Source organism: Gymnogyps californianus, chromosome 1, assembly GCF_018139145.2.
Source record: "Gymnogyps californianus isolate 813 chromosome 1, ASM1813914v2, whole genome shotgun sequence".
NCBI classification, from domain to species: Eukaryota; Metazoa; Chordata; class Aves; order Accipitriformes; family Cathartidae; genus Gymnogyps; species Gymnogyps californianus.
The window spans coordinates 32,039,188-32,052,772 of record NC_059471.1 but is presented as its reverse complement, the minus strand read 5'-3'; the positions used below and the strand labels follow the sequence as shown (position 1 = coordinate 32,052,772).

The window sequence follows — 13,585 nt, the reverse complement described above, 5'->3', positions numbered from 1 at the left end:
TATAAAATGTTCTCTCTGCCAAATACAGTAAGGAAGCAAAGGTGATGGTTTATAAACTTAAGAAATTTTTACTGAATATGCTTAGTATTCTGCTTAATTTTTATAAAATACTGCTTTTAGTTTGTACAAACTAGCATTTCTAGCTAATAAAAAGAGTATTTCAAGTTTTGATAAATTTTTGACTCTCTTATTGTTCGTATTTAAAATGGATTTTTTATTTCTTTCAGCCAAATTTTAAAGACTATCCTGTATATTTGATTAAGTTTAAACAATGCCTTTCTAAAGCTATGCACCTTATCAAGACATACACTGTGAATACACTACAGAACCTCACGAGCCAGTTAATGAAAAGGGTAAGGTGAATCCGTAAGTGGTAACTTGAGCTGTACTGTAATGTCTGTTGTAACACTATACAGTTTTCTTCTCTTCTTTTTTATTTTTTTGAGGGTGGGAGGTGTCAGCAGTTTTGTGTGAAAATAGGTCAGTCCTATACCACAGTGTTTGTGTAGATTGGCCACGTTTCAGCCGAACCTGACAGAGACCTGGTGATCCAAAAGATTTAAAAATAGTAATAATTAAAAAATCCTGGAAATTGAAGATGATGAAGTAGGTGAATTGAGGTGGGTGAACAGTAACCTCAGTGAAGGCCAGGGATGGATAAACGACTGTTAGAGAGGCAGCAACCAGTTGGCCAGAACAGCATGCTTTCCTGAACCAGTTTGTGCACTGTAGCTCTGAATCAGCTGCAGTGCACGCTGCTGTCTGTGTCGCCGAATGGGGAGGGTGCACAAGAGAAATAGGAGTACTGTGGGGGTCTGTTTTGGAGATGGATCATTAGAGACAGAGAGAGAGGTTGCAGGGAATACTGAAGAAAGTATACAGGAGCTGGGTGTCATAGGATGAAAACTGTTAAAGCACAACAACTCTGAGTTCATGACATGACTCTTTCAGTATTATATTCCAGTAAGTATTTTTGGCTGCTCTTGGTCATCTAAATATTTCTTTTTGATAAGTCTGCAGTGCTTTGTGTAGCTGCAGAGAATAACTGTGACAGGTTCCTACTAGTTTTGGCAGTATCTTTTCATTAGTTTTAAAATGTTGACAGCGATGTTAGAGTCACAGGGAAGAGTTAGGTGCTTTACTCCCACTCGCTCCAGGGGGATTTAGGTATAAAGGTGAATAGGGAGGTTTTTTGGTCTCATTAAAATGTTGATAGTCTTGTGCTGCAATGTTTTGGTGGAGGAGAGAGGGGTATGTCTCTTTCTACCCACTTTGTTTCTTTCTCCAATTAATTGTTGTATGCCTTGTGCTCAGTCCTATTACAGCCAAACTTGGTGTCATGATGGATAACCAGTGAAATTGAAAGATGCTAGAATTGAGAACTGACAGACATAAAGAAAGGGATTTTAGACAGTGTTCATGGAAACTTGCTAAAGGATACTCCTGGACTTGAAGATCTTGGTTAAGTGGCGTTGAACATTTTTCATGTTTGGTACAAAATTACTTTTTATTTAAAGAAAGTATCATAGCTTGGTTTGATGCCAATGGATTGCCATGACCAAGCTGAATTCAAGCAGAATTGAACATCTCTGGTAGTAAGCATGTCTACAGAAAGAAGTGAAACCTCATTTCTGGATTTGAGTTGCTGCTTAGCAGTTTTAAGTCAGGGAGGAAACCTCTTTTAGGAGTCAGGTGACTTTCTCCTTCCCATCTGCATGGGGGTTTTGTGGATGTTTTGCATATTTCTCTGAAACATCTGATGTCTGCTTCTGCTAGAAGTGCAGTAGTGGACCAGCGGTCTTTAGTTGTGATCAAGTGTTGAGATTTCCTGTTGCAACACAACAAGAGGTCTTGTCAGGACTGGAAAGGGGCTGATGAGATCTAGATGTTCTTTGTTGCTCCTCACATGTGAGTGTTTCGGGATTTTGATCTGTGTTTGTAGAAGGATGATCAGGTTGCTCACAGGGATGAAAGTATGAGATGGGGAAGGTCGAAGAGTTTTCCTGTCCCCACCATGTTTCAAGGGAAGGCTATCCACTTCTCTCTCTGTCATCAGTAGGGATAAGGGGAAGAAAGCCTGGTGGCTAAATTGGGTCTCCGCTCTGCTTCATTAGTGCTAGAATTTGTCTAAGTTCAAGCTGTCTGCCCAGCTAAGCTGGGGAGCTGCAGGGGGAACTGCCTCAAAACTCGACATTCCAGTTGAAGCTTGAATGTGAGCTGAAACTTAGCTTCTCCACCCTGGGACTGGCAAGTAAAAGGGAAATTTTGTTCCATTTTAGTACTACAGATGAAGGAGCAACAATCAGTACTATGGTGGCAGGTCCAGAGGAAATTGTTGTCTCTGATGGAGAATGCTGTAACTGCTGAAGATGTTACTTTTGCTGTAGAGATTGTTGGTTGAAACTTTTGTTACGGGTTTTTTTCTTCCATCTGGCTTTATCCAAGTTCTGAAACAAGCATGCCTTTCTAGATGGAAAGTGGCAAAGAGCTGTTCCACTGGCAGTATAAGTGTAAAGAACCAATACCCTGTTTTAGAGCCTAATTATCTCAGCCATTTAATACTAGAAGCCAAATATAGTATTTTCCTTTTTAACCAATTACTCCTCTCTTCTTCCAGGATCCTTCAGCTGTGCCAAATTCTGACAATGCCTTCACGCTGTTTTATGTAAAATTCAGAGCAGCTGCTCCCAAAGTCAGAGTAAGTAGGCTGGTAACTAAATGTTAAAAAGGAAGCTATGAAAATAGGGTTTGAATTTAGTAGTAGTGTGAATGCAAGGATTGCATATTGTGCAAGTGTGAATGTCCAAAGATTGCATATTGTGTCCATGGAAAAATACTGCAAACTATTTTCCAATTATTAGAAAAAATCATTTGCTAATAATACTTTTTTCTTTTTATTGAGTAGACTCTTATTGAACAAGTAGAGCAAAGATCTGAAAAAATGCCAGAGTGAGTATGTCTACGTAATTTATTGTCAGCTATGTTAAGTTTTGAAAATCTTTACTCTTGTTTAAATACTGTTTAACACGTTATTCGTTTAAAAGAGTTTTAAAAATTGAAATTATGTAGACCTAAAAGAGGGTATTACAGTGAATTTTATGTTTCCCAAAAAATGAGCTTCAGGATGAAGTTACTGTTTTAATTTCTTGGCTAGGTATCAACAAGTTCTCAATGAAATCCATCAATGTTACCTCGACCAGAGGGAACTTTTGCTAGGTCCAAGTATCGCTAGCACTGTTACAGAATTAACCAGTCAGAACAACAGAGATCATTGCGCTCTGGTAGGTAAAGTAGTCGTGTGTTGTGGGGTTTTTGTTATGTTTCAATCCCCCGTCCCCCAAGTAAAACGTAGTTATTTAAGTCAATCTTTTACGTGCAGAATTGTCACTTTTGTTTGTGGTTTTGAATCATTAAAATGTTATTAATATTTTCAAGTAATGCATGTTTTGTGGAAGATTATTCTGTAAAAACTCTGCTACAAACCTCACAAAGGGGTATTTGCAAAAGCATAAAATGTGGTTACTTAAATTTCATCAGAAACAAAAAGGGACAGAAGTTGCACAGTGAGCTTTTATTTGGCTAGTAACATCTTTTCAGTCCTTAGTTTTCTAGTTGATCTCAATAATTTTGAATTTCACAAAGCTTCAATTTAATCATAGCTGTAGCAATAATAATAATACAATATATAATATAATGATATATAATAATAATATCTGTAATACCTCCTGTGGTACTGGTGCAAGGAAAATAATTTAATAATCAAGTATTTGTATTTCTGTGAATACAGGTACGAAGTGGTTGTGCCTTTATGGTCCATGTATGCCAGGATGAACACCAGCTTTACAATGAGTTCTTCACAAAACCAACACCAAAACTGGAGTAGGTGGTACATGCTGGTTTTGTTTTACTGCATGTTGTATTTACTATGCTGTGATATAGCAGACAATGTTATATGGCAAATAGGGTTGTATTGAAGTGGTTTGGTAAGAACCAGCAAGAAAAACAACCTTAATCACTTTATGCGTCAGAATTTGATGTTCTTTTGTTTTCTTTTTTCTTCAAGCAAAGCTGATACTTTACATGCTCCATGAATAATCTGAGTAATGTAAATGCTCTGTAGATGGTCTGAAAGAGGTAAAAACACACAGTTGCTTTGGAAATAGCTGTAGAAGTTTACAGTGCTACAGCTCTCAGCTGTTTTTGTACTGCCTCTATGCCAACGATTTGCAGTCAGTTGCAGAAGTGCTTTTCATTTACTTCAGTGTAAAATTAAGCTGATGAACTCCAGCCATTTTTCATCAAGGATTTAGAGTTAGTGAGCTGCCCTTACTGTCAAGGAATATTTGCATGTGCCTGTATGTGGGCTGAATGGAAGGCAGGGTAGTGGACACCTGACAAGAACAGTATCTGTTATCTGCTCTGCCTAGATCTAGAAGAGGGACAGGTTGTTGTCTTTGCATGGTAATTGCATTATAAAAGTATTGTAAGTTTTGTACAACAGACCTGTAATATTAGAGCAATTGAGTAGATTATTTCCCTTCTCCAATTTGCTGGTAAGTTTTAATAATGACATTTAATTTTGAAATTTGGGCAGGTCATATTCCCTTGCTATGAAGTTCATAAATAAAGTATATTTGTATTAATATAACCGAGACACTGGTTTTGAGTGTTGTATTACCTTAAAATCAAATGCAGCTTGAGTTGACTAAGTGTAACCTGGAAAAAATACTGCCCACTACCCTCCCTGTCCTGTAAAGCTAAAGGAAAACCATAAATGCATAAAGCCTCACTAGAAATAAGCCATAGTGCCAGAGTAGTAGCAGTCTTTCTCTCTTCTGAGAACTTGAGGTCTTGTGTAGGACATGCTCGTGATTCGAGGTGACCTAACTAAATTGGCTTAAGAACCAATTTAGCTATCTGTCCTGGTTTCGGCTAGGATAGAGTTAATTTTCTTCCTAGTAGCTGGTATAGTGCAGTGTTTTGGATTTAGTAGGAAAATAATGTTGATAACACACTGATGTTTTCAGTTGTTGCTGAGTAGTGTTTATACTAAGTCAAGGATTTTTCAGCTTCTCATGCCCAGCCAGCAAGAAGGCTGGAGGGGCACAAGCAGCTGGGAGGGGACACAGCCAGGACAGCTGACCCAAACTGGCCAAAGGAATATTCCATACCATGTGATGTCATGCCCAGTATATAAACTGGGGGGAGTTGGCCGGGAGGGGCAGATCGCTGCTCGGGAACTAACTGGGCATCGGTCGGCGAGTGGTGAGCAATTGCCTTGTGCATCACTCGTTTTGTATATTCTAATTCTTTTAGTATTATTATTGTCATATCATTATTATCATTATTTTTCCTTCCTTTCTGTCCTATTAAACTGTCTTTATCTCAGCCTATGAGGTTTTTTTTTTTCCAATTCTCTCCCCCATCCCACTGGGTGGGGGGAGTGAGCGAGCAGCTGCGTGGTGCTTAGTTTCCGGCTGGGGTTAAACCACGACACTATCTCAGTCCAAATCCTGAAGTAAACATCCCTAATTGAAATCAGTGTAAAATGTTGTTCAGACAGAAATTTGTCACTATTGCTCTTCACACCAAGAATGAGAATAGACTTCTGATTATTTTTGAATCTTGATGGAAAGTAGTTACCTCCTTTCTAAGAACTTGCTTCCCTTTTTTGCCTACATCTAAATAAAATATTTTGAGGAAAATGTTTCAAATAGTAACTACTGTATTAGATTTTTCTTAGCTGCATAATAAATAGCCTCATTTTTTTTCTGAAGTGCTGAGGTGCTCTGAAGACGTAATAGTTAGGTGTCTATGTACAGATAAGAGTTCACCAAAAATCTAGCCAAGCATAGAGATCGGAGGTTGAGTGTTGTATTTAATAATAAGGCTGTTGAAACTTTCTCCTTTGTTTCTGCTTTTAACATGGAGAGTTACTGTTTTATCAAGTTGCTTGTAAAGCTATAGAATACAACAGAAGAGAGACATTCAACATGTTTCTTCTGTGAGCATTCTTTTGTGAGCATTTTTTGTCCACACTCTGAAAGGAACTGAAGTGTCCTTGTCCTATTGTCAGACATTCTTCGTGGATTAGGGAAAAAACCCCGTATATAGCGCAATGAACTCAACAACTGTACTACACTGTAAATACTTAAATATTTTTAGTGTTTATATTTCCAAGTCTAACTGGGGAATTACTTGACTTTTCAGCTACGGGCAACAGCATTATTAGCGAATCTGTGATTAGTGAAGGGAGCATTGAGAATGGTAAAAATGTCTAGAATGAGTGCTGCTGGTATCTTAACAAAGGTATGCATCACTTTGAACAGGAGAGAAGAAAATAAAGTGGTATTTCTGGTGTTTCATATTGCATTGATACTGTAACTTCAGTTAGATTGGAAAGTGTGCCCTGCAATGTTGGAAGTTGTTACAGAAAAGGTTACCAAGCTTCTCCTCCTGTGTCCCTCTTCGTGTGCTCCTGGTTCTAATAAACTATTGAGTTCTTGGAATCAGATGAGCCTTTTCTCAAGGGGAAATTGGGGGTATGATTCCAAGCTCAGCAGGAGCATTTCTTTACACAGAAGCCAGGTAAACCAGTTTGCAGTATCTCCCCTTTGTGACAGGTTGAGTTTTTGGTTGTTTTTTTTGTTTTTTGTTTTTATTTTAAAATGAATTCAAAACTATACCACCATTTGAAGCAGTTGGTATCCTACATCTCTTAAAAGACTTTGTAGGAAATCAGAGGTTCATGTTTTAAATCGTCCTTTCTTAAGTCTTCTATGATACCATGTTGCATTGTTTTCTCACCTTCTTTTTAAAAATCTTTGCCATAAAATAATCTGTGTTTGTGATGATAAAATTTTATTTTAGTATTGCGGGATCCTAAAAGTGTTTTGCTTTGTTTTATTTTTTTCTTCATAGTGAACTCTTGGAGAAGTTGTGTCTTTCATTGTATGATGTCCTGAGGCCAATGATCATCCATGTCATTCACTTAGAGACACTTTCTGAACTCTGCGGGATTCTCAAAAACGAGATGCTTGAAGATCATGTACAGAACAATGGTAACTCGTAGATGGAACCTGATTGTTTTTAACTGTCGTCTTAACTGATAGAACTATTAAATTGCATAGGCAAAAAAATCCCTAGATTTTTTTTCTTTCTAATGGGTCTTAAACATGTCAAAGATGAGGTAAGGTTATTTTAAATAAATTATGTTTTTTCATTTATAATAGAAAGGTCTGTATTTATAGGTCTGTGTATATCTTCATTTAAATTAATATACTGATGTTATAGAGTCTTGTTTTCTCTAGACTGTGCAAATGCAAGCAAGCATCCACCCAGTGCGTATATGTGCACCAGGATTGATTTAAATAAACTTTTCAAATGAATGAATTTCTTCGCTTGGCCTTGCTAATGCATCATCCATATGTAGAGCTTTGTGCATACATGATGATAAAACAAAGGAATGCAAACCCGATTTTTTCATTCTCCTTGACGTAGTGTTTCCCAGACTAGAAACTGTAACTTCAGCAGAGGAGTTACATAGCTGGTAGAGATTTTGGAGTTTTGGAAGTGTTCAGAGTTCGTAGTCTCATAGAACTGAGCTGATGATCAGAAAAAAAAATCTGGTATCTCATTTCCTTGATATGACCAATGCGTAATGGAATCATTTCACAGTCTTAACCTTGCACCAAGCGATAAACAGAAATCATACTTGGTAGCTGGTATATAACACAGCATAGCTCTTTGTCTCTGAAGCTGTGCCAATATCATGAAGAACTGCTCATTTTCCTGGAAGTAGAATTGTAACACTGTTGGGAATGAGGAAAAAATTGGTGACATAATCTTTTGGCTAATCTTAAGAAGTGACTTTCTACTAAAACTCAGGCTGATGCAATAGTTCTTAAGTTGGACGCGAGCTGCTTTGGATCATCTGTTCTGGTAGGTAAGTAGATGAGTTAGCTTGTCAACTCCCGACAGTCACGCTGCAGGCATTGACTATGATAGAACCAAAGCACGTTGGTTTGGTGTCCAGGCAGAAATGCTGCTTGATGTACCCAGGTCTCAAATAATTAGAATGCTTAATTGTAACATGGCATCTGATATTATCAGTGTGAGAATGCATTTTCACAATCTAATGAAAGTTTGGGGAGCTGAAGCAACTGCAGTATGGAGTTCAGTAATTCCTTGTTTGTCACAAATTTGTCTGCATGCCACTGTTCCAAAAATAGTCTGACTTCATCTGCAGCAAGCCAGTTTTGTGATGGTTCTGTATGTGATACTTCAAACTTTTGGGTCTATAAGCTTGTTTTGTAATTAAATTAACAAATTTGTGCCTTTTTTTTTTTTTTACCTTTGTCAGCTGAACAACTTGGTGCATTTGCAGCTGGTGTCAAGCAGATGTTAGAAGATGTACAAGAGCGTCTTGTCTACAGGACACATATTTACATTCAGACTGATATCACAGGCTACAAGCCTGCTCCGGGCGATCTTGCGTATCCTGACAAGTTGGAAATGATGGAGGTATAGCATCAGCTTTTTTATTGTCCTTGATTGGTTTTCTTTTTGTATGCAGTATATACAATTGTGCAGTATAGTGTTTTGCAGATGGGGTTTTCCAGTTCTTAGGTGTATTTAGTATTACTGGCACTATCAAATTGGCACCTGCTGATTAAATTATGACCCTAAACTAGATGTCAGAGAACACTTTATCTCAAACTCAGTAAAACTGGCGATAGTTCTCACAGTTAACAGTTTTATCTAAACTTGAAGCTTCTGAATTTTCTCTCATAACAGTAAATTTTTATTTACTTTCATAAGTAGTAGGTGTTACCCAGTATATTCTCTAGTTGAGCTGGAGTTGAAGAGAAGCTTTAGACAAGCACAGTTAGCTGCAAGTTTGTTTTCAGAATTACTGGTCAACTGGTGTTTGGTACGCGTGTGTGTGCTATGCTCAGGCAGTGTGAGGGGATACTTGCTTGTACCTTTAGATAGTTTAACGTGTCAGCAGTGGTTTCCAGTATTAGCCGTTTCTGTAGTCATTCCAAGCCCTTTGAGTCAATGTTCCTGTTGAAAGGAATCAAACTAATTCTACTTTAAAAGGTTAATACTATATTGATGAAAGATTTCAGAATGAAACTACTCGCAGAAATAAAAAAGTGGCCGATGAAAGACTTTAAATTAGTTTTTGACTAGAGCAAACTGCATTTGATATGCAACTGAAAGGTAGCATTGCATGGAAGGGATTAAGCATAATAAAGATCCCCCCCAAATAACTTTATTACTTCACTTTATAATGAGAGGCCCAAGCTGTCAAAGGATTGATTTGACTAAGAACAGCAATTCTAACATGGACTGGCAAGATCCAGATTTTATTGCTCTGTTCTGCTTTCCATCTATCTACTGGAATAGCTGGTGGTGCTTAGAAAATTGTAGGACTTATTTGCAGCTGACCAGTTGGTAGAGAAGCTGTTGTTTGACTTCAGAATCAGAGCATTACTTATATAAAACACAGAAGCTTTATAGCTATATATATATATATATATATTTTGCTGTGGGCTGGAAGAAATTAACATTGTATAACTGTACCTTATTGTGTTCAATTCTTGCCTGGAAACAGACAAACACTGTGAGAGACTTCTTAGTACTGAACTCATGTTGCTATAATTTTGTCTTTATACATGTCTAAAGCTTTTATTATATTACAGTTTATGCTTTGGTGATTATAAGGGACATTCATAGCTTTTTAGGAAAGTGTTTACAAATCCTGAAGCTAGTGAGTTTGTAGAATACTTGCCCTTTCTACTGAAAGTTTAAGGACTAATAGGCTTTTGAAGAAAAGGCAAAAATAGTAATTGAGAAGTGCACCACACAAAATGTAGCTAAATGGATCCCTCCATTCAGAACAACTAGCGACCAGAAGTTTTACCGCTATAACTGTTAGGAATGCAGGTTGGTTTGTTTGGTTTGGGGTTTTTTTGCTAAAATTGTTTGAAGAGAACTGGATAAAAAAATGATTGTGAGAACTTTTTGATGTTAGTTATAACTTCTGTAGGCAAGCAATGCAGATACTCAGTCTATACAAGGCCTTATTTTCTGCCTAGGGTCCTATGGCCGTTCAGTTAGGAAGAAGAAGAAAGTGAGTTTTACAGTTCATTCTAAATCGAGAAATTATGCTGCTCTTCATATGTCCTCGTAAGACTCCAGTTTTTGCCTAGTTTGAGATTCGTTTTGCTACTTGATTTCTTTTAAACCTCAAAACCTTGCTATTTAGAGAGACCTTCTGTCTTAGTAAATGAATTATTAAAACGTTAAAAGCACAGGGCAGAAATGTTCCTTGTGCTGTTCTGCTCAAATATTAATGCAGTTCTTTGCCCATTCTTGCTGCCTCTCGTTGCTTTGAAGCAGACCAAGTAGTGAAAAAGGTTGAAGTGTGGAAGTGTTGAGTAATGTTAGGGGAAAGCTTTTTGTTGAACTACTGCAGGGAATAAGCTAGAGAGTACTTTGGGGCCATCTGCACGTATCATTTATAGGAATAAAACCATCACAGAAATTATCTGTATGAAATCCAAGTGAGTGTTGAATTGGGTTCCCCTATTTTGAACTTCTCTTTCTAGGTGGCTTCACTGGTTATTATTCAGAGATCAGTAAAAACAGGCAAAATGGAAAGAACAGTGCTTTACACAGATCTGTGTAATACTTGTGAATCTTAAATTGAGATTGAAATGTTTCTGCTACTGTTTTGGAAACATCTGTCTTTATTTCTTTTAATGTCTTTGTAACACTGGGTAGCTGAGTGTAGCTGACTCCTTTTGCAATTTAGTATGCTTTTCTCTATTGTAATCAAAGCAGCGTAATGCTGCTTAAATTAAGGAGAAAAAAAAATTAAATTTTGTTGTATATCTTCCTCTGCAGCAAATTGCACAGAGTTTAAAAGAGGAACAGAAGAAACTGCCACCAGAAGCTTCATTTTCAGATGTCCGGCTAGAAGATCCCGAGTCCTGCAGCTTAGTTAAATCTGGTATGAAATATATCTCATGTAGTCAAATTAATGCATAAAGCTCATGGATAGTGAGCATTAACTTGAACCATCAGTGAGAAACTTGCACGTGTCATAAAGGGTTATTTTCCTAGAGAAGTTCATAAGAGATTTTGAGAGGTGAACTTGGTCTCTGGGTTCTTAATAAGTTTTTTTTTTCTTTCCTTTGGAATGAGAAACAGCTTAATCTTATTCTTTTGGTGGCATTTCTTTGTGCTTCCAGTGCAATCCATTCTGTGAAGCAACTAATTTTGTAGCTGACAGCATCTATTGTACTTTGTATAAAACTGAGCTTCTGTATTCTCTACTGCAAAGTAGCCCTGCCATCGGGATGTATACTTAAGGATGCTTCTGTTTGTTAGCTGTGCTAAGATGAGAAGGGTGGTTTGGTGTGTCAGGCATGTCTCTTAAATGAATGCTTTGAGCATCTAGGAGTGTCTTTGTGTGTGCCTTTACCTGGGAAGGCGACTTCTTCCTTTGAATGTGTTTCCACTTACTGAAACCAGTTAGTAATTTTAGGGGTTTATGATAATTCAGAATATAGTCCTTGACTTTTAAAATGTGACCCATGTACCTGTAAATTACAGTGAACTGGAAGCAAATCCCATGAAATGTGGCTCTTTTGATGCTAGTCATTTGAGTGTTACAACCCTTTACATTTTTGTCTAAGATCCATGAAGAATTTCTCCCTTTATTTTATGATTGTTCAGAAAGGTACAGTGTTATTTTTCCCAGCAGCACCTTTCTCAGCTCTTTGTCAGTTGTTTCTCATATTCCTTTTGATTACCTGGTAGTTTCTTGTTTTTGGCTTGCAAGGCCTGCAAAGGTCTTTCTGGCTGTTTCTGGCTGGACTCCACAAATCCCATTGAGAGTGGAATTCACCTTCCTTCAAGCCAGGTGTGTGGCATTCGCAAGTCCTGTAAATCCCACCTGCATTCAGGAGACAGGAGGAACCTATATGATGTAATTTGAAGATAAGCGTCTGAGATAATTGGGATTATTTGCTCTTCAAAGGTGCCTCTCTCCCATTTCAGTGCCCGCAGGAGTAGCAAAGTGACTAATAAATAGCCTAGGACCCTCAAACTGGCAACTAAGATCTTACAGGCCTTCTAATTACTGTGACAATAAATTTATTGTTGCAAAAGATAGAAGGATATTGCTGAATTATTTTAGACAATTCCCACACTGATCACATAAACACTTCGCAAGTGCTTATTCCATCATTAGGTAAAACTTTAAAAATTTTACTTTTTTGAATGGTTGCTAATTGGAATCAGAGTTCTGATGCTATTGACTCAGCTGTTTCCCAGGATTTAAGGACAAAATGAAAATAATACAAGACTTCTGTCTGTCAGGTGTTGTGAAAATCCATTTTGAGCATACAGAATTATTACAAAGGTTACCCAGGAAGAGCACTTTTTTATGTTTACAACCCCCTCATGACAAAATTGTTTTGCTATTATTTTTGCAGTTATTAACGTGATGTTTAAACCCTACACTTTCTGCAACTGTTTAATCCATGTAGGATTATCCCCAGCAGAAGCAGTAAAACTGATGGAATGTTTTTTTTCCTTTTTTTTTTTCTGAGCATCTCCTGTAGTTCCATGATCACTAACCATTTTTTTCTTTTTTCTCCTATGCTTTTTTTTTTTTTTCAGTAATTGTTTGATCATTTCAGCTGTTGAGCTAAGTGAGGGAGGGTGTCATTGGAGACACGCCTGTAAAACTAACTCATTAAAAAAGGTTGAGCTGGGCCGTCCCTGAAAGCGAATTCATGTCTTTCACAGCCATGTGCTCTGTACACATCAGAAATCTAGTACGGACCTGCTCAGAAGGAAAAAAAACCAAAACCCTAACCTCTTTGGGTGCAATAAAATACATCTTATTACTGTGGAGTCGGTATAAAGTGCAGTCGATATTGCAGTCTCCTTCAGTTGAAAGAACAGATGGGCAAGTTTTTTCATGTGTATATTTTACTTTTACACAGGTTCAGCAGAATCCCTTAATCCCAGGCACCAGACCACGATTTCACCAGCAGATCTGCATGGAATGTGGTATCCTACTGTCAGAAGGACTCTAGTGTGTCTCTCCAAACTGTACAGATGTATAGACGTATGCAAAAATTTCTTTATCTGATTTTTTAAAGTGAAGTTATGAAGTGTGTAGCACCATGTCTAAATATTTTAATGTAAGTTAGGAATGGACAATTACTGACCTCTGTTGTCGCTTAGTCTTTTTGCTGCTATCTTTACGTAAAACAAGTGAACTGACAAATTTAGGTCATCATTTCCAAAACAATTTTGTATTTGTAGAATTAGAAAAAAGGCACTGGTTTGTACATCTATTGCTTTTGCTATTACAGAAATACTTCAGTGTCTGATGCTCAAGATACTTATTGCACTGAAGTTGAGGACTGAATAGGACAAGAAAGAATAGAAAGTTCTGGGTTGATTATAGAGAATGAGCTTATTGCTGAAATTACTGGTAAATGTGTTTCTTGCTATGTGCTTTGCAGGACATCAGACAAGGTGATGTTTCTGGTCTTAA

General features: G+C 37.4%; 1 protein-coding gene across 1 annotated transcript in view; it reads left to right on the top strand.

Moving 5' to 3' along the window:
- COG3 (component of oligomeric golgi complex 3) overlaps positions 1 to 13,585 on the top strand; it is a 31,988-nt gene that overhangs the window by 6,170 nt on the left and 12,233 nt on the right. The window contains exons 7-15 of the mRNA XM_050902701.1: positions 228 to 353; positions 2,618 to 2,698; positions 2,906 to 2,949; positions 3,155 to 3,281; positions 3,788 to 3,879; positions 6,922 to 7,061; positions 8,363 to 8,523; positions 10,915 to 11,020; positions 13,026 to 13,150. Coding sequence (XP_050758658.1) covers positions 228 to 353; positions 2,618 to 2,698; positions 2,906 to 2,949; positions 3,155 to 3,281; positions 3,788 to 3,879; positions 6,922 to 7,061; positions 8,363 to 8,523; positions 10,915 to 11,020; positions 13,026 to 13,150 — 1,002 coding nt within the window. The remainder of the gene's footprint in view (positions 1 to 227; positions 354 to 2,617; positions 2,699 to 2,905; positions 2,950 to 3,154; positions 3,282 to 3,787; positions 3,880 to 6,921; positions 7,062 to 8,362; positions 8,524 to 10,914; positions 11,021 to 13,025; positions 13,151 to 13,585) is intronic.